Raw genomic sequence first — 21,340 nt, forward strand, 5'->3', positions numbered from 1 at the left:
CGGCTGGCCTCAAGCCATTCTCCCACCTTGGCTTCCCAAAGTGTTGGGATAATAGGTGTGAGACACCACACTTAGCCTAGTCCTTTCTCTTAAAGGAAGCTGTGCTGCTCAAAAACTATTCAGAAATGTGTTCCTTGTGTGGTCCACTTCCCTGTGCCTTCCTTCTGTGAAGCTGTTCCCCGAACTCACAAGGAGTCTGGAAATTCTGCAGGTCCTTCCTAGTTCCCACCCTACTTCTCCAATGATCCTCTGGTTCCTGTTGTGAGGATGTAAAAATGCACTTGCTGCTGAAATGAAGCTGAATCAGAGACGATGTTTTTCTCCCTCTCTACAGATGCTTATCCTCCTCAGCGTGGAACTGGTTGCTTAATTGTCTGCCTTGTATGCTGAGCAACAAACACCTTTAGCCTTTCTGCCACCTGCTATGACTTGCCTCCCTAGGTACAGCCATATGCATCCTGGGTCACTGGTTAGAACCAGGAGCTGCGAATGAGCCTGGCTTTTTGAAGTCCTCATTAGACAGAGGGACTGGGGAAGTCACTTGTCCGGTAAATGACTTGCCATGTTTTTCCCATCCCTAAACCCTTTCACAGTGTATAAATATGCTGCCTGTGGCAGACATACTTCTTTTCAACCATCTCAAGAATGGATGCCATCAGCTCTATGCAGATCAAGAAACAGTGCTGATTAATTCAAAGCAAATGTAGAAGCATGTCCTCTTCCACTATCAGTGACTTAGTTCAAAGGGTAACTCAGTAATTCCTTTTCGCTTCTTAAGCAGCTCTTTTGAAAAGACAATTTTAAAAGCATGTGAAGTAAATAAAAATTCTTTTAAAATGTATTCAACACAGCTTTATTGAGCATCTCCGTGGTGTTCAGATCACTGTGTGAAACATTGCCCTCAAGAGGTTTATAAGGGTGAACACCCTATAATATCTTTTACAAAGTATGTTTTCTTATCTGTCACTATCCAAGAATTTTCTTTTTACTGGGGTTCCCTTTAAGGGAACCTGGTAAATTGCTTATAAAGAGGTTTTATCCTGAATATTCAACGTAAAATCAGCCATTCAAATTTCAGGAAACTTTAGGTCACGCATTACCTCTTAGGTGTGTTTTCTGAATGGAAACATGACTTCTTGTCTACATAGTGATTGCCAGAGCTGTAAGTACGCACTGGCTTAGACAAGGGAATTGGTAGTTTACGGAACTGTATAAATATAAACTATAAACATACCAGGATTTTCCAGAAGCCTCATATTTTCACTGACCCACCTTCTGAAAAGATAAATAGAATTTCATTTATAGCCAACTGGGCAGAATGCAGACTGCCTGTGTGGTTCCTACAATGTTTACAACAAAAAGTAGTTCCCTGCATGTAAAGTCACTGTGCCTATCCCCTGTCTTCTTCAGGACTAAAAGAAGCCCCAGGGCAGGAGACCTTTGGATCTGAGTGCACTGTTGATGCTCTGGGGAAGCGTCCTCTCTACAGGGTCAAAGCCCTGGGAAGGCTCATGCCTGATGTAATGCATCCCTGGCACCATATATGGCGAGAGCCAAATAAGTTAGAAACTCATTGAAGCTGATTTCTATCTTCGGACAAGAAGAAATCACATATGGGACGTTTGAGCGGAAAGTAAAAGTAAATCTGAGCTCAAATCAAAATGGGCTTTTGCTTACCTCCCTACTGCCATTATCAGCATACCTGCCAGTCTCTTTGGTGTGTGCTAGCCCAAGTGTTTTGTTTCTAGAATCGTTTAGTCTGTAAACATGTTCACTGAAACCAAGTGAGTTCACCTGAAAGCTTTTGCTGTTGCTGAATACTAGAGAGGGACTATTCATTTTGTTTTTTTTGGCTGGTGCATATTCACTGGCACTGTCATGGGTGCCCTGTGGAAAGGACAGGCATTGAATTAGTCAAGGATATCCAAATGAGCTGCTTCTCCAGTGAGCTTATTTGTGCCTTGAAAACTGAGTTTAAGGAATAGGTTATTTACTGTTTCTGGGTTGATGTTCTAATCCGGACTCAAAAAACTTTTTTTTTTTTTTTTTTTTTTGGCAGTCTTGCTCTGTCACCTAGGCTGGAGTGCAGAGGTGCCATCACAGCTTACTGCAGCCTTGACCTCCTGGGCTCAAGCAATTTTCCCTCTTCAGCCTCCTTAGTAGCTGGGGCTACAGGTGTGTGCCACCACACCTGGCTATTTCTTTTTTAAATTTTTTGTAGAGACAGAGTCTCGCTGTATTGCCCAGGCTGGTCTCAGACTCAGGTGGTCCTTCTGCCTTGGTCTTCGAAAGTGCTGGGATTACAGGCTTAAGCCACAGTGCCCAACCCATAAAACTTTTAAATATTTTTCACCTATTCACCCTTTCTAACATTCTTTCTTCTTGCCACCTGTATGCCACAAATATAAGAATGAAATAGGCCAGGCGCAGTGGCTCATGCCTGTAATCCCAGCACTTTGGGAGGCTGAGGTGGGTGGATCGCCTGAGGTCAGGAGTTCGAGACCAGTCAGGCCAACATGGTGAAACCCTGTCTTTACTAAAAAAAAAAAAATACAAAAATTAGCCAGGTGTGATGGCAGGCACCTATAATCCTAGCTACTCGGTAGGCTGAGGCAGGAGAATCGCTTGAACCTGGGAGGCGGAGGTTGCAGTGAGCCAAGATTGTGCCATTGCACTCCAGCTGGGGCGACAAGAACAAGACTTCGTCTCAAAAAAAAAAAAAAAGAAATAAAATTGGCCAGGCGCTGTGGCTCACGCCTGTAATCCCAGCACTTTGGGAGGCCAAGGCGGGCAGATCACTTGAGGTCAGGAGTTCAAGACCAGCCTGGCCAACGTGGTGAAAACTCGTCTCTACTAAAAATACAAAAACTAGCTGGGTGTGGTAACACGGGCCTATAGTCTCAGCTACTCAGGAGGCTGAGGCAGGAGAATTGCTTGAACCTGGGAGATGGAGGTTGCAGTGAGCTGAGGTCACACCATTGCACTCTAGCCTGGGCAACAGGGCGAGATTGCATCTCAAAAAAAGAATGAAATAAAATTAAAATAAATTCAAAATAGACCCAGATCTTGCAACCTCCCCATTTTTGGTCAAAATTCGCTTACCGATATTGACCAAACTCTAATATACTTCACTTGTGTAATTTGGAGGAAAGTTCTGGTTTTCTTCTAGAACTGGGATATCTTTAAAAATAGGAGCCATTCACGCCTGTAATCCTAGCACTTTGAGAGGCCGAGGCAGGTGCATCACAAGGTCAGGAGCTCAAGACCATCCTGGCCAGCATGGTGAAACCCCGTCTCTACTAAAAATACAAAAAATTAGCTGAGTGCGGTGACACATGCTTGTAGTCCCAGCTACTCGGGAGGGTGAGGCAGGAGAATTGCTTGAACCTGGGAGGCGGAGGTTGCAGTGAGCCGAGATCGTGGCACTGCACTCCAGCCTGGGCGACAGAGTGAGACTACGTCTCAAAAAAAAAAAAGGAGCCATTAAAGAAAATCTAGGCCGGGTGCAGTGGCTGACACCTGTAATCCCAGCGCTTTGGGAGGCCGAGGTGGGCGGATCACGAGGTCAGGAGATTGAGACCATCCTGGCTAACACGGTGAAACCCCGTCTGTACTAAAAATACAAAAAATCAGCCGGGCGTGGTGGCATGTGCCTATAGCCTCAGCTACTTGGGAGGCTGAGGCAGGAGAATCGCTTGAACCCAGGAGGCGGAGGTTGCAGTGAGCTGAGATCGCGCCACTGCAGTCCTGCCTGGGCAACAGAGCGAGATTCCATCTCAAAACAAAACAAAACAAAAGAAAATCTAGCAAAATGAAGTTTCCTCATTTCATAGTCTAATTCCCAGTTGAGCCACAGATTGGCAGATGACTCTTGTTGACATGAGGATCAGACTGGAGAGTCACCCCATTTCCTGACCCTCTTCTCCACTGAGACCCAAAGAGGAGCAATGTTGAGAAGAGAGGGATGCTGCATGAGCCTCTGGACTTGCAACCAGAGCTTTGGGCTTAAGCTGTGAATCCGAGGCTGATCATTTACCTTTGGGGCTCATTCCCTTTGTGTGGTGGTGGGCTGGGTGAGATGGGCATGGGGCTGGATTTTGATAAACTAGGCACAGTCCAATCCGGTAGAGGCCAATTCAGTCCTTCATTGCCTGGTCGCCTTTTTTGTGTACATCAAAAATGGGAGACTGTGTGCTTTTAATCTCATGCTTGTCTTCCTTCTAATAATTAGCTTCATCAAATTCTTTCCTCTGAGAAAAGAGCACATGTGTATTCAAAAATCCTTAGCATTCTCTTCTTAGGGTGTTTTAATTTGTTATGCTTATGGAATTGAGTGCTAAATCTCAGTGACTCAATTAAGACATCTGTCTCCTGTGAACACAAATAAGGACGGTTCTTCCAGTTCTCCTTTTCCTAAAGGAAAAGAATGAAAGGCACTCAAAAGAGTTCCAGTGAACATAAACTTCTAAGGCCAAAGGCTCGAAGATAAATCTTGAGGGAAGGAGGTTTGAGAGGGAGTTGGGGGCTTTGGGGCTTCTCCCATTGGTGTTTAGTTCACTTGCCCTTCTTGAGTCAGGACGTCTAATAAAGATGCAGTCAGCCAAGGATTGGTGTCAAAATTGATGTAGCATGTGGCCTTCTATGGGCTGGGCTCAGCCTCCCTGGATGCAAAGGAGAGTCAGGCCTACCTCTCCAGGTGAGTGGGATTCAGTCTTTGGCTTCACTTAGAGAGAACTGTGGATACTACGAGGAGTCTAACCTGAGGATGTGCTGAAAAACGTGTTAAGAATTGTTTTTGCTTAGATCATGTTATGCTGTCGTTTCTAATGATCGTCCTTCTTTCCATTTCCCCTCCTCTTTCTTTTTTCCCTGTTTGATAACATATCTTGAAAATACTGCTAAAGGTTCTCTCTCCCCCACGCCCTCCTCTCCCTCAAAAGGACCGCTTTGCATGGCAGTCCCCCACCATCCACAATACCTACAAGGATTCCCTCTACCTGAGCTCACCAAAGCCTTATGTCCCACTCGGCACCCCCAGCCAGCAGAACCCCTCACAACCCCAGCCCATCTCTGTCCTCCTGGCAGCTAGATCGGCTCCCAAAGGTGTGGTGTACCCTGGTTCCTTGCTTCCGGACTCCACGTTCCCCAGTGCTTCATCCCAACCCCAGCAGCGCTATGCAGCCACCAGGACAGTTTATCATAAGAATGTGAGCTCTAACCCGTGTCATGAGGCAGTTGGGATTAAAAAGGTCAGCAGCTTATATGTACCTTGTTTATCCAATAACATTTGCCTGGCGGCGTCAGAAAACTCCTCTCGTGTTGCACGTGACCCTGCCAAAGGCACTCCCTTGGAGGCTGCGGGCACCCGAGCACCGGCTCCCGGCCTTGTCTCCCGCACAGCCGGCACAGGAAAACCACCCCCTGCTCCTCCTCCTGACCCTCCCAAGCTATTCTTTGACATCCGTAAAGATGCCGTTAACCGTGGCGAGAGTCCTTCCCTGGGGACTCGGGCTTCGTTCCCAGATGTGAGACCACCTGTGCTAGGCCCCCGGGTTACCTCTGATCCCGAAAACCGGAAGAGCAAAGAATCTTACCTTTTGCAGCCGAGTTATCCAGCCAAGGCAAGAAATTAGGAATGTTTGTGTGTCTTCTCCACTGTCTCTTTCAAAACTGATGCGAGCAGCTCATTGTTCACTGGGCTGCCCTACCCTCCCTTTCCTCATTAATGTTGTTGTGTATTGAATCCCGAATTCTTCTGTCTGAACCTCTCAGCACAGTACTCTCTTTGTCTGTCTCTCTTTTCTGTAAATGTGTAAGTATGCCAGAGCGTGGAATCCAGCGACTAATAACATGGTGAGAAACTCATTGTTCATGTTTTATTACAAGGTGCCAAAGAAATTGTATTTACTCCCAAGCTTTTAGGCTCTGTGGTGGTGTTGTGGGGTTAAACACAGCCTGCCTGCCTGTTCTGTTCTTCTCTCTTTCTCTCTCCTAAAGTGTTAAAAGGATTCAAAAATAGATGGATGAAAAGCGGAGTTGGATGGGGTTCCCTCTGTGTCATGGAGTGTCAGAAGGCCAGCTGGCCAGCTCCAACTGTCTCATGTACTCTGAGGAAAGGGCACTGATTAAATATTTCTCAGAGTACCTCACTGCATGCCCACTCTCAACCGTTTAAATATGGAATTCTTTCCTCGTATCACACCCCTTTCCATAATGACCCCCTTATTTCCACAGGATGCCACTTCCTCCAGTGCAGCCCAGCCGGAGGTAATAGTTGTCCCTCTCTACCTGGTTAATACTGACAGAGGGCAAGAAGGCACTGCCAGACCTCCAGCACCTCTGGGGCCTCTTGGCTGCGTCCCCACAATCCCAGCGACCGCCTCTGCCGCCTCACCTCTGACCTTCCCGACTCTAGATGATTTCATTCCCCCTCATCTGCAGAGGTGGCCCCACCACAGCCAGCCAGCCCGCGCCTCTGGCTCCTTTGCCCCCATTAGCCAGACGCCACCATCCTTCTCACCACCACCTCCGCTGGTCCCTCCTGCCCCGGAGGACCTCCACAGAGTCTCGGAGCCTGACCTCACGGGAGCTGTTTCAAGTACCGTAAGCTTGCCGGACTCCCCTCCTCATGGCTTTTCTGAATGTTTCCTCCCAGCAGTCACATTCCCTTTCTCACTGAAGCACTGAGCTCTGAGGACAGCACTGGCTGCCGCTGTGCCTGTGTGATGACTGGAGCCGTGTCCCCTGTCACTAGTGTGCATGCTTCCCGTGTGTCTTCCCTGGGTCTCTCGGGGCTGTTCCCCATCTCTGCAGTGCCTCGTCTGCTCTGTCCTGTTGGGAATGCACGTCTTTCTCTCTCAGAAGACAGCATCTCTGGCCTTTATGTTGACTGGTCATGCTTTTCACAGGCCAGGCGGTGGGTCATGTGGAGAGCAGAGGAAAGCTGAAGAATTATGGGGAAAAGCAACGGCAGGCGTGGTGGGTGCTGCTTGCCAGGGAGCGGGGAGATCTCGGGGAGGAAGAGATTCTCTGATTCTCTTGTTGACCTAGTGAGTAAATAAACTCTCTGTAGTATAGAGAAATGACAGAGACTAGGATTTTTTTTTTTTTTTTTTTTTTTTTTTTTTTTTTGTGAGAGAGTTGGGTTTAAGTGAGCAAGTGGGTCTGAAAGCCCTGTACAAATGTTAGGACTTTTACCTCAGAAGGCAGGCAATTGCTAGGGCCCCTAAGGAGAAGGTCCCAGGAGGCTTTGTGGCAAAACAGTGCACCAGTGGTCACGGGAAGTCAAAGGGCCCTGATGCCTCAGGTCCCATCCTGTGGGTGGGGGAATGAGTTCCCATCACAGCCGGGAAAGCCCAACTGCTTAGAGAAAAAGCTGAGTCAAAGTGCTTAGGTCTCGTTTTTCCTTAGGAGCCCTGGGAATTGAGAGAATCTGATAACTTCATTGCAAGTTGTAATATGGGAATAGGTGAATCTACTCACAGGGCTGTGGGTTCAGTAGGATCGAGTGTAAAAGTTCCTGTTATGGGGCTTGACATACAGAAGGTACCTAGTGAATGTTAGCTATGTTGCTGAGGACTTGCCCTGGCAAATGAGGGCCAGGGTCACTCAAAAGCAAGTAACTGGTTAGTTAACAATTCATCGAGTTTCTGCCATGGTCTAGGCATTCTGCTAAGTACCCTGGGTACAACCATGAGTCAGGGCCTTGTTCTCAAAGGGATTTTTGGAGTAGGAGGTCACTTCTCAAGCTTTGTGTACATGGGATCATCTGAGGGTCAGAGAGCCTTGTTTAAATCATCACCCTCAGGTTATACTCCTAGAATTTCCGACTGAGTGGGTCTGGAGAAGAGCCTAGGAATCTCGCTTGGTAGCAAGTGCTCAGGGATTTCAGATGCTGGGGTCCACACACTACATTTTGAGATACAGTCATGTAGTGGGTCATGCAATTGGCTGATGGAACCAAGCGTTTACTGACATCCCTTTGTGTAAAGATGTATGCCTGCAAAACTGTTCCAAATGGCTTGTTAAGCTGAAGCCAGTCATGCAGAAAGCAGGAAGGAAACTTTATTTGGCTTATTAGATAAATTATAATGAGGCATCAAACACATCAAAGCTGGGAACCGTTACGTCCTGAGCTGAGGCCTGTTCTGAAATCTCTAGTGCTGTGCAGTGTAGTTAGGTCAGCACCAGGCCCAATGTGGCCCATGGGCTTGGATATCCTTCTAGCTTTGAATTTTGCAGCTCAGTCCCATTGGAGAAAAATGCTAAATGGTTCCCTGATCTATTCCCCTTTACCTTCAGCTGAACTTAGAATTTAGAAGCCACTCTTGTTTTGGGGAGTTCAGGCATCTTCCCTTTGACATGGATTATGTTTGCCTGGAGTAGCAGGTAAGGTGTCTTGTGTTTAGTGTCCTCATAGACCATTGTGAGTAGTTTAATTGTGTATCCTATAATTTATTTGTGTAGACCTAAGTTTTCATATCGAGTTGGTTTTAGGTGTACCAGGACAGATTCATTGGGACAGCGTCCTCGATTTCTCAAACCTGACTAATCAGCCTGGTGTAGACCTCCCAGAAGGACCTCAGTTTGACCTGATAGCTTTGGGTTTGGCCCTGGGTAACAGAGGTGAAAAAGGAAACTACTTGGATTCCTCTTCTTCCTCTGTCAAGAGGAGGAGCCCCTTTGGATGGTGTCTGAGCTGTGAGCTGATGCCTGCTCCATCTGTAGCTAGTTGAGAGAAGGAAGGAAGAATAAAAGTCACGTTAATTGATTTATTTTAAACAATAGCTGTTTTTGTGATGTTCCAGAAATAAGACACAAAGTAAAATTTGTAAAGTGCTTAATGCTCATATGATCCACCCAAACATCACATTAGGCATTTATACTTTAAAGAGCTGTATACCTGATATTTTGTGTTTCTTGGATGCATTCAGGCAGTTTTTAGTGATACGTCATTTATCATAATTATATCACTTTGGAGATAAATTAGGAAAAGTGTAATTATTTTTCACTTTCTAAATGGAGGAATCAAGGTGAGGCACTTCTGTGTAAAATCATACTGTGCTTCTCAAGTCTTGAGAAGAGGTTTTATTCATGACATTGAGCTGCCCCTCATAACTAAATAGTGGCGACTATTTAGCGGACTTTCAGAAGAGATAGACTGACCTAGGCAGTGTTGTGAAGTTCCTACTATGTGTTGGGAGCTGTCCTGGGTGCTGATGCCCATATCCTCTTTTGATAAGCATTTGTTTTCTTGCTACAAACATTTGCTCAGACACACCATTGCTGAAAGATGCTGCCTGTCGTTCACGTGGCATTTACTAGCACCTGCTATCTGCAGGGCATTGGGCTAGGTGTGAGTGAGGGGGTGGCCCTCATCCTGTGGGTACGTTCACAGGAGTTGATCTCTGATTATTGCTTCAAGATAATTATTGCTTCAAAAGTAACTATTAAAATCTTGTTCTTAAAGCCCTTTAAGAAAAGTATCCTCAATTTATGGTTTATAAACTCAAAAATAGAAATGTATAGATATCATGAAGGAAACTGTCTAAATATCCTTAGTACCTTTTGGGGTCTTATTTTGTTTTAAAAGACTGGCATTATCCCCAATATGCAGATTATAATGTTAGTATTAATAATTTTATTGGTATTTCTGGCAGAGACCTCAGGTTTTTAAAGTCAGGATTCTCACAAGTCTTAGGGATCTTTGTCACTTTAATATTAGAGTGAAAAAAATGTCACAGTAGGATAGGATAATATCCAAATCTCAGAAGCAAGCATCAGTAAAATTGCTCAGTGATGCTGATGCTAAGAGTAGCTTTCTGAAAAAAACCGTTGCTCAACTCCTCCCTGTTCTTACATTGATGTCTTCTTGTCCTCACATTGTCTCACATTTCTCTGTACAGTGTACTAAACTTCCCTGATTTTTCCCAATTAAACCAGCTCTTGTTCTTGGATCGCATTTGGAATTGCATGGGTTTTGCATGTTATTCTACTTGGATTTGAATTTGGTTTTTCAGTAACCGGATTGACCCACAACTGTTAGCAGGTGGACCTAATGAATGATGTTGCTGAGACTTGCAGTAACATTCACCTTCTCTCTCTCCTCCGCCCCATACTAATACCAACAAAGAGAATAAGCATTCCGGCTTAAACTTCTAACTGGAATTAATGATACGATGTATCTCATTGATAGCATTTCTTTTTATAATTAAGATCATTGTAAAGTTCATTGTATAATTAAGATCATTTAAATTTCTTCTTTTTAAAAAACATTAACACTAGCTTTTTATATTTACAGTTAGTTACATTGTTTGTTTGTTCGTTTCAGGATTCCAGTCCTCTACTAAATGAAGTTTCTTCTTCCCTTATTGGAACTGATTCCCAAGCCTTTCCACCAGTTAGCAAGCCTTCATCCGCCTATCCCTCCACAACGATTGTCAATCCTACTATTGTGCTCTTGCAACACAATCGGGGTAAGAGAGGCTTGTGCCCTACTCCCAGCCCACTGGAATCAACATAGCTATTCCATGATACCTGGGTCAGAAATTCTGTTATTTCACAGAAATTTTCACAAATCTCGTTGTTTCCCAAGGCCATTTGCCCCAGTTTACTCACTCTCGTGGCCCATAAAATAAACTCCAGCAGACAGACAGAGGCCCCTGATTTGAGGTGATATCAGGTGTCTGAATAAGTAAGCTGGGTTCGTTCCACTTCTTGGGTGTTCATGGTTATCTTCTTCAAATTGTAACGCCAAAAAAAGGAGAAAAGAAAAAGTTTGTGTCTCTTGATGGTAATAGAGATTTAACTTCGAAAATCTAGGTACAATAATACCCCTTTTAAGTAGTATCTTAAATGATTTAGTTTTTTTGACATAATGAAATTTAGAGCAGAATTTTGAGTATCAAATTTAAAAAAGAAAACATATTGTGTAGAAAATTTTCTGGAATGTAAAACACGTTTTTGTACCTTGAAAACAGAGACTATTGAATTTTTCTTGAAGACTCACTGGCGTTCATTCTTGCCAGCTGTTTGTCTCTGTACTATGTGGCTTTAGGCAGCTCTGCTTAGAGTTTGTTTTCTGTAGTGTCTCTTACTGCTTCTGGTTGGTTTTTCTGCTTCTCTGAAAAGCAGAGAAGCTTTGAAGCGGAAGTTCTTTGGGTATATGTTGACCCTTCTGCTTTAAAATTCCAGACGATGATTCTAAATCCCAAGCTTTCCTTTTTGGAATTCCATACAGGAATAAACTTTCTCTTTACAAAAGTCCTTTGCAGCACGAAATGTAAGGTTTTCAAGCTGTTTCCTCATGTAGAAAGGGCTCGTTAGTCTGAATTTCCGATAACGGTGGAGGTTTAATTATTTTGTTCAGAGCTCACATCTTCCTTTTGACTCTGTGCTCTCTGACTTGATAGTTTTCCTCCACTGCTCCCCCCTCCCCCTTCCTCTCTGCATTTATTTGAATGAGAATGGGACTGGAGTCTATTTTTAATTGTTTTCCATACTAAATAGAGTTTTTCTGTTTCCTGCTTCTAACTTGAAAAGCAGATGAATAAAATATTTTCTTTCACTTCAGATCTTTCCACTAAAATCTTAAGGTTGTTTTAGTAATTTTGTTATTTTTTCACTATGTGTGGCTCCTGTTTTAATTTTCACCCATGAATCTGGGTTCTTGAAAAAAAGGGCCCCAGCTCCCACACGGAACCATTCAGGAGCCCATTCTCCTTCAGCAGTGCCATGCCCCTTACTGGCAATGGCTCTTCTTGCCCAGAAGGTGTCTGTAATGCGGGACAAAGTGAAATTTTGTTTCTCTGCACTTCCTTGTGACTCATATTTTTTAAAAAAAATTCAGTCAAACAGAATTAAGTTAGTTCCCAGAAGGACAGGCAGTTTCTTTAAAAATGGGGTTTATTCCCAAGGCAACTTGATTTTTGGGAAATGCCAAGTGTAATGTCAGCTGCTTCTGCCAAGTCCCTCTGATGACACCTAGTGAGACATCTTTGGGCACAGAAATGCCTGTAGTTCCTTTTTGTTTCTTCCTTGAATAGATGGATTCCTTTTGTTTACCCAAATGCCTTTGGTTCTTGCCTTTCTCTGTTGTCCAAGTCCTGCCCTTGGGTTTAAAAATCAGAATTGTGCAGCCTGAGACACACATCCTTCAGAAAAGGATACAAGTAATGACATTCATTTTTTGGAATTAAATGATAGATTTCCATAAAGAGCAAAACCATATGTTCACTAAGCAGGTGGGGCAGGAAGAGTCGAGAAGAATAGAAGAGGCTCACTGGCCCAGCCCCGTATTACTAATCATAAATGGGGTTTAGGTCAAGCGTTTTTGGCATTGCTTTGGAATTTGCCTAACCTGGCAGCTCTGCTTTGCTTCATAAACAGTACCCATAAAAATAATTTCTTAATTATTGCAAAGTCTCCTGAGGGAATAACTTTACTCCACTTCTGGAATTCTAGTTTTGTCATCCTAAAAAATGCCTCCCTCCCTGCCTTTTTTTTTTTTTGCCTAGACTGTCCCAGGGCATACTGTGGCAATAATCCTTTCTCTCCAAGCCGGCTTACCTCTACTAGAAACAGAGGGGCACTGAGCCTCTGGCCTGGTGCTGATGGTTGTGAACAACACAGCCCTTTCCCCCTCTTTCCTGAGTTTTCACACCACATGGGTATGAAGGCGAATCACTTACCATCTGTCTGGGAGGGAGGCTTTGAATCGGAAAACTCTCAGGATGAAAAGAGGTGCGTGGGTCCCCTTGCTTAGGGCTTCTCAGTCTATGTGCGTCGAATCCTGAGAGTCTTGTTAACTTGCAGGTTCAGCCTCAAGAGGTTTGGGGTGGAGGAGACGAGCTTGCTAGGCATACCAGTACCACTGGTCCACCGACCACATTGAGAACTAGAGCTCAGAGGTTCCCAGACTTATGGACACATGAAGCAGTGTAGGGATCACCCTAGGGTTTTTCATTCTAATGCTTTAAAATAACACCACTAGAAAGTGGCTACTGTTATCTGTGTTGCATGTCATCCTATGAAAGAAAGGCCATTTCACACCTCAAAACTGGAGACAACATAGTCTTTTTTTTTCTTTTTTTTTTTTTGAGACAAGGTCTCACTCTGTTGTTGAGGCTAGAGTGCAGTGGTGCAGTCATGGCTCACTGCATCCTCAACCTCCCAGGCTCAGGTGATCCTCCCACCTCAGCCTCTCGATACCAGTAGCTGGGACCACAGGTGTGTGCCACCATACCTGGCTAATTTTTAAATATTTTTTTTAGAAACGGGATTTTACCATGTTGCCTAGGCTAATCCTGAACCCCTGGGCTCAAGGGATCTGCCTGCCTCGGCCTCCCGAAGTGCTGGGATTACAGGCATGAGCCACCGTGCCTGGCCAACATGGTCTTTTTCATTTATTTATTTATTTATTTTTGAGTCAGGGTCTTTCTCTGTCACCCAGGCTGGAGTTCAGTGGCACAATCTTGGCTCACTGCAACCTCTGCCTCCCAGGTTCAAGTAATTCTCATGCCTCAGCCTCTGGAGTAGCTGGGATTATAGGCGTGTGCCACCACGCCTGGCTAATTTTTGTATTTTTTATTAGAAATGGGGTTTCGCCATGTTGGCAACATGATCTTTTAAGTGGAATACATTCACTTCTGCCAGCTGGAGCTCAGCAGCCTTCAGTGTAGTGTGTGGGAACCGTAGGTCCCCTTAGTACCAATAGGGCCCTTTGACATAACACACCAGGAAACTGAGGCTGAGAGGTTTAGTGAATTGGCCATTGTCATCTGAAAGTTGCTGGCAGAGCTGAGGCCAGAGCTGCACTGGGCTTCTGCATGTTCAGCCAGTACAAACCTCATCCACGTGGCAGAGGTGGCCAGGCACCGCTTTCCAGGCTGTGAGCTCCTGGGCTGCTCGCTGTTTACTTCTGGTTCACACTGATTGTAGCAGGAGGGTGGGAACGCAGCCAAGGGGAATGATGACAGTACCCACGGGTTGGCAAATGTTCTATTTTTATCTATGTGGCTGCTTTATATTTAGCAGCTGTGGAAGGTAAAGGTCATTTTTGTGCTCTCATATCATAGCACGTACACATAGGACTCCACAAAGAAGATGTGGCTTCCCTTCCACATGAGTGCCCAGGATGGCAAGAAACCAATAACCCTTCGATGCCAAGGACCAGCAAGGTCTTGATGACTAGAATTGGAATGAACTCTGGACTAGGAGTCAGAGATCCAGGTTCTAGATCCAGCTGATTTTCAATGTTATCTTGGGCAATTTGTGCCCCTTATCTGAAGTTTCTCGGCCATTGCTGATTTTTTAAGGATTTCTCTTGTACTCTGGACAAGCCAGATTACTATAGTGATTAAGGCCAGGCCTTCGTTTCCTCCTCTGTACAATGGGAAAGAATAATCATACCCAACTACTAGAGTTGTTGCAAAGTTTACAAGTGTTATTTGCAAAAGCGCTAAAACAGCATATGGTATTTAGCAAGCTCTCAGGAGATGGTCACTGCCATGGTTGTGATTATAATTACATTTCCCTCAAAAGGTACCAAGACAGGGGTCATAGAAGGTCTTGCTCACTTGAAGCTGGAGGGTTGGGTGGATTCTCTTCTATCATGGAATCATCTTGAGATAAGATGTAAACAGCTAGAAAATTGTGGCAGTCCCCTGAATCCTGGTGTAGATCTGGAAGCGGGGCGGGCTGGGAGACACCACACTGGCATAATGGGAGCCACGCTAATACCCCTGCGGTCAGCTGGCTGCATGCACATTGTACCATCGAAGTCCAGAGGACAGTGAGGACTCAGGGTTGAGATCCTAATGAGTTATGCCAGGGCTTCTTGGTCTTACTATGTGCTGTATAAATCTTACTTACACTGTGTATTCTTTTATCACAGAACAGCAAAAACGACTCAGTAGCCTTTCAGGTAAGTGAGAAATATTTATTTATGTGTTAACCCCTGTTCCTGTTGAAACCATCTTCCGGTCACTGCCTGATGTTCAATCAGCAATATCTTCCGAGATCCTCTGATGTCTTGGGGAGACTCTTTGTTGCTGGACTACCAAGATGATGAAAATAGGCATAGTTCCTGCCTCCCTGGAGCTTGCAGGGTGGTGGACAGACCAGACCAGTGAGCCACACTAGTAAACATGTCCCATGGAACTGTGATAAGAGCCTTGATGGGTAAGAACAGGATGTTCTGGGTTAAAAAGAACCAGGAGTCCAGCTTTAGATGCAGTGTTCATGGCAGGCCTCTCTGAAGAGGTCATCTTTCTGCTGCTTCTGTCTCCCTTCTGGATGTGAGGAGTCAGGGGTTGGGAGATATGGGCAAGTTCTCTCCTTTTTGAGTGGCAGGCCCAAATGCCAGTAGATGCCCCTGGGGTGGTGGGCCCAGGTGAGAACCTTCAGACCAGCAGTGCCCAGAAGACAGTGTGAGAAAACTGCTTCTCGAACTTGAGCTGGCATCAGAAATTCCTGGAGAGCTTGTCGAAACTCAGGTTCCGGGGCCATCCCCCTAGAGATCTGGATTTAATGGGTATGGGTAAGAATTTGCATTTCTTTTTCTTTCCTTTTCTTTTTTTTTTTTTTTTTTTTTTTTTTTGGATACAGGGTCTTGCTCTGTCACCCAGACTGGAGTGCAGTGGCACAATCATAGCTTACTGCAGCCTTGAACTCCTGGGCTCATGTGATCCTCTTACCTCAGCCTCCTGAGTAGCTGGGACTACAGGTGTGCACCACCATGCCCAGCTAGTTTTTTTTTTTAAGTTTTTTTGTAGAGCTGGAGTCTCACTTATGTTGCCAAGGCTGGTCTCAAATCCTGACCTCAAGCAATCCTCCTCCCTCAGCCTCCTAAAGTTCTGGGATTACAGGCACCAACTACGGTGCCTGGCCAAGAGAATGTGGATTTCTGCCCAGCTCCCTGGTGGTGCCAATGCTGCCCTCTGTGCTGACCACACTTGAGTGTGGCAGGTGGCAAGAGTTGACAATGGTGGGGAGTGACTGCAAGTATAATCAGACATATACAAATATAATTAGCTCACCCCTTGATAAAGTGTGTAGGATTGGGACCATGTCAGAGTAGGGAGGGAACCCAGGAAGGGGAATGTGTAGCTATTTCCTTGTGGCTTCCTGTAGCCATTCTGCTTTGAATTCTGGGTCTGGTGCTGCCTCAGGCAGGTTATCTAAGTCTCTGGGCTTCAATTTTCTTACTGTCAAGTGAGGAAAGCAGTAGTGCCTCCCAGGTTGTTTGACGATCAAATGAGATTCTGCTCATTAAAAGCTCAGCACTGAGCTGCCGCTTAATAGATGCATGGCTTAATAGATGTGCATTCCTGTTACCAGGCGGCGCTCTGTGGGTTCACTTACCATTGTATTCAGGGCCTCCTTTGTATCCTGCACTGCGCGGGGCTCTGAGGCTACATCAGGGAACTGTGCTGCCCTTAAGCTGCTAATAGTGTGGTGCAACAGTGTGTAACTTTTCTTTGTTAATGGACTCCTTGAGAGAAGCTATTGAAGGCAATAGATTGATTCTAAAAAAAAAAAAAATAAAAGCCACACACGTGTAAACATGTGCACAAAATTTCTATGGATTTGCACACACTCATGAATTTCAGGGTTAAGAATCACTGATTGGTGGACAACAAAAGCCACTGCTTTCTGAACAGCTGCTACATGATTTCTGTGCAACTTCATGCCACTGCTGTTCTGTGATTGGTGGCGAGCCTGGGTGGGGAGGACATGGGGTTCTCACACCCTCTCAGCCTTATCAGGACTTGGCTCTGAGACCAAGACAGGCTGTGGTTGACCTCAAGGTGTCCTTGGCTGTCCCTCTTCCAGCTGCCACTCTCCAGCCCACCTCATTCCCTGGCCCCAGCCGAGGTTGCTAAGAGTGGTGGCTCTGAAAAAAAAAAAGGTGGCTCCTGTGGGCTCCTTCCTGTGGGTGGGAATTTGAAAGAAGGGTAGAATAGATGAAAAAGGCCTCTAGCCACACGTTAGGAGATGCAGAGTTTGGTCCTAGCTCCTTATTCTTGGAGCTGTGTGTTTCTGTGTGAGTGACTTCATCCCTCTAAGCCAGTTTCCTCATATGGGAAACAAGGGTGGTAATCCTTGCCTCAGCCTGGAGGAGGTGTTATTGTGACAGGAATGGGGAGGATGTTTTGTGCATTGAGAAAAGACATGTAAAAATGCGAGGGTGGGCCAGACGCAGTGGCTCATGCCTGTAATCCCAGCACTTAGAGAGGCCAAGGCGGGTGGATCACAAGGTCAAGAGATGGAGACCATCCTGGCCAACATGGTAAAAACCCGTCTCTACTAAAAATACAAAAATTAGCTGGACATGGTTGCACGCACCTGTAGTCCCAGCTACTTGGGAGGCTGAAGCAGGAGAATCGCTTGAAACCGGGAGGCAGAGGTTGCAGTGAGCCAAGATCGTGCCACTGCACTCCAGCCTGGTGACAGAGTAAGATTCTGTCTCAAAAAAAAAAAAAAAAAAAGTAAGGGTGGCTCCACCGTGCTGGCAGCTCAGGCTTATTCCTTGGCTCTAAAATAAGACTGATGCTATCGCTTTCCCTGAGTTTTGGGACAGATCTGCTGATGATGTTTGATAGAGTGGGGCCCAAAGTAGGTGCTCACTAAATATTAGTTTATGCTTTAAAAGAAGTAGTACCGCTTTGTTCAGGAGCTCCTGAAACAGAGAGGGCTGGCTGGGTTGGCACTCTCTAGTCTCTTAGAGCAAGTAAGGCTTAGCCATGACCTATGGGGACGGGACTCCAGGGCTGCCAGCCTCCCTCTCTGTAGCAGATTTTTGTTGAGTCTCCATGAGGCTTGATGTTCAGGGAGAGTCATCTGGGAATGAAGCCTACATGGTGTTCTCAGGTACCTCTCAGTCCCCTTGGGGAGACAGATGGGATAATAAGATAAGGGCTGGGAGAGAGGCTGGCATACGGTGTAGAGAGGCCATCGTTCTTCTGCAGAGAAGTGTGAGCATTGCTATAATCCTCAATCAGCAGCTCTCAGTATGAAGAAAAGGGAAACTATCCCACCTCCTGCAAACAGACGCCCCATCTGAGGTTGTCAATATTGTCATTTATTTGGTGGCCCAGAACCTTCCCTTTTAAAGCACAGTGTAAAACTAGAAGGAGGCTAGATTTGCAGTGGCTCACACTTGTAATCCCAACATTTTGGAAGGCCAAGACGGGCAGATTGCTTGAGCTCAGGACTTTGAGACCAGCCTGGACAACATGGTGAAACCCCGTCTCTATAAAAAAAAAATTACAAAAAATTAGCTGGGGCCAGGTGCAGTGACTCACACCTGTAATCCCAACACTTTAGGAGGCAGAGGCAAGCAGTTGGGAGGCAGAGGTGGGCAGATTCTTTGAGCCCAGGAGTTTGAGACCAGCCTGGGCAATATGGCAAAACCCCATTTCCACAGAAATACAAAAAAACTAGCCAGGTGTGGTGGCGCACACCTGTAGTCCCAGCTACTTGGGAGGCAAAGGTGGGAGGATCACCTGAGCTCAGGGAGGTCAAGGCTGCAGTGAGCCATGATCATGCCATTGCACTTTGGCCTGGGTAAGAGAACAAGACCCTGTGTAATTGAAAAAAAAAAAAAAAAAAAAAGACTAGAAGGAAATGCCCCCAGGATGTCATGTGAAGGATCAGCATTTTCCTACTGAGAAAATAGCAAGCCCTTATTGTAATACGGATGTCAACACCTGGCCCTGTCACCTGCATGGTACAGTTAAGTGTCACTTTGGGTTTTCATTATATAATGTGACACTTTTTCTTCAGGGGCTCTCTGTATATTGAAATCCACTCAATGATGAGTCACATGACCACAAGCTTTCAAGTAAAACAATTCAGGGCTACATTTTGTAGATCAAAAGGACATTGACAGCTTTAGGAGAAATCCATGGACTATCAGCCTGATTTTTGCAGTCAGGTGTGATTGTTGTTAGAGTCACCTGCCTTGACCCTGAGTATGGCATGTCTGTGATCCTCACCATGATCTTAAAGCACCATGTAAGACTGAGCTTGAACTCAGCCTCATCTGCTCCTTTCTGCTCACATTCAACAGAAGGCCTTTCCAGGTGGGAGGAGAATGCTCAGCAGAGCCACATTAAGGGTAGACTTAGGTAACTCGAAATCCCTCTACACTTCCAGGCTTTCTGCCAAATCCTTGGCCTCGTGTTGGAATTTTCTGGGAGCATGAGAACTCATTCCATAAAGCCAATCTGGTCTTAACATCCTTTGACATTGACAGTGATGATGCCAGGGATCAGGCCTTCTGAAGCACTTGCTAAGCTTAGAAATCATTTGGATGTGGGCAGTCATGACCCCATGGAGGAGACTGAAAGTTGTAAAACCTGAGCATGCTGAAGTCAGTTTCTCCCACTTCTACAGCATCTCCTCCACTCACAGACATCTCTGACTTTTTCACAACTTTGCATGTGTCCTCACATTCTTCCTTTTCACGCAAGTGTAGTCCCCCAGCCAGCAGTCTGCACCTTTTGCTTTCTCAAAGACGAGAACCTGTCTGCAGTCAATCAATAAGCAGGTTTTAACTGAGCACTTACTAATTGCCACAGCACATCTTGATGCCCTTCATCCTTACCTCATGGGCCTCACTCTCACTGATAGGATTTTAGGCTCCCTTGGCCTAAACTTTTTTTTTTTTTGGGACAGAGTCTTGCGTTACTGCTGAGACTGGAATATAGTGGCATGATCATGGCTTACTGCAGCTTCGAACTCCCAGGCTCAGGAGATCCTCCCAACTCAGCCTCCCAAGAGCTGGAACAACAGGCATGTGCCTGGCTAATTTTTTAATTTTTTTGTAGCGATGGGGGTCTCGCTATGTTGCACAGGCTGGTCTTGAACTCCTAGGTTCAAGCAATCCTCCTGCCTCAGCCTCCTGATATGTTGAGAGGCATGAGCCACGGCACCCAGCTGGCTTAAACCTTTTTGCCCCTAATCTTTTGGCCTCTTGAATTACCATCTAGCACATTCCTTCCTCTGTGCTGAACTCCCCACTCACTCCCCCAACTTCCTGCTTACACCTTCAACCCTCTGTGCAATCTGGCACCCACCCCCACTGCCCTCCTGAAGTTGCTCCCTCAGAGTGTTCCTGTGACTTCTTTCTTGCCTAATCTAATGCCGCCTCCTCTTCTGCTTCAATTTCTGGGTTTTTTTTTTTTTTTTTTTTTTGAGACATTTAACCACCCACTTCTTGGAGTTCTGTCTTCCCTGGTTCAGTGGCACCTTGTGTACTTTTCTGGTTCATCCCCTGTCCCTCAGATGACTTTGCATCCCTTTGGGGATTCTTTTGCCTTGCAGCTATAACTGTGGCGTCCTTCCATGCATGACTTTAGCTCTTTCCTCTGGCCTTGCTTCTGTCCACCACTGAGCTCTGCCATCTCCCTGGTGTCAGCCATCACTTTTGGGCTGATGCCTCCAAAGTTGCACTCCTGTCAGGGTGTCTCACCTGGGCCCCTCCATATTTCCTGTAGGGGTCTCTAGGGCATTCCTACTTGAGTATCTTGCTGTCTTCTCAAAGTTACCGTAGTCCAAATGGAAGAAGCCATTTCTCCCTCCCTTTCCTAACCCAATTCTAACTTCTCCATTTGGCTTAGGCCAGGCTTCCAGACTTGAAACCTTGGTACCATCTTTGAAAGAGGCAAGGCAGGATGTGGTTCAGAGAGGACTGCTAGAGTCGGGTGGACATTAGGCCACATCACAGCTTGGCTATGAGCTGGTTGTGTGGCCCCAGGCAGGGTACTTTAACTTCTCTGTGTATTGATCCTTTAACTATTAAAAAAAAAGAAAGGCGATAATAGTTTCTTCCTCATAGATCTTTGGCAGGATAAAATAAGAGAATGTATATGAAGAGTTTAGTGCATTGCTTGGCACATAATTAGCTCAGTAGTCCAGAGGTCCCCAAGCATTTATTTAAGCTGTTCCTCTGGAGCACCCTTCACTTCCTGTGAGTCTGATTGGCGGCCCTTGTCACCCTGCATTCTCATTGCTGGCTCACTTGGTTTTTCTGCCCACTAGACTGTAAGCTCCCTGAAGGCTAAGATTCTGGAATGCTCACCTTCATGTCCACAAGGTAGAGCGCAATGTCTGCCCAATAAATAAATGTCATAGCTTGGAAGCCAGATTCTATTAAGTAATTTTATAATCTTAGGTCATATCTGGTATCTTTATTAGTGCTCTATATCTTCCAATCTTGAACAAAAATAATCTATAATGTACACTTAGCAATGTACAGCTTCCTGAATACTTTGGCATAAGTTATCCTGATAAGTCTTCTCACCACATTGCTGTGAGCTTGCCAATAGAACTGTTA

The 21,340-nt window shown here is 45.5% G+C and overlaps 1 protein-coding gene across 42 annotated transcripts in view; it reads left to right on the forward strand.

Annotated features, from left to right (window-relative positions):
- The window catches only part of SORBS1 (sorbin and SH3 domain containing 1), a 253,422-nt gene that overhangs the window by 143,306 nt on the left and 88,776 nt on the right, over positions 1–21,340 (forward strand). For 23 of the 42 annotated variants that reach the window (XM_055254448.2, XM_055254471.2, XM_063628529.1 and 20 more), the window contains 3 exons: positions 6,235–6,603; positions 10,331–10,475; positions 14,894–14,923. In XM_055254448.2, coding sequence (XP_055110423.2) covers positions 6,235–6,603; positions 10,331–10,475; positions 14,894–14,923 — 544 coding nt within the window. The remainder of the gene's footprint in view (positions 1–6,234; positions 6,604–10,330; positions 10,476–14,893; positions 14,924–21,340) is intronic. The other 19 variants (XM_063628545.1, XM_063628452.1, XM_055254675.2 and 16 more) reach the window with 1 other exon arrangement.

Source organism: Symphalangus syndactylus, chromosome 2, assembly GCF_028878055.3.
Source record: "Symphalangus syndactylus isolate Jambi chromosome 2, NHGRI_mSymSyn1-v2.1_pri, whole genome shotgun sequence".
NCBI classification, from domain to species: domain Eukaryota; kingdom Metazoa; phylum Chordata; class Mammalia; order Primates; family Hylobatidae; genus Symphalangus; species Symphalangus syndactylus.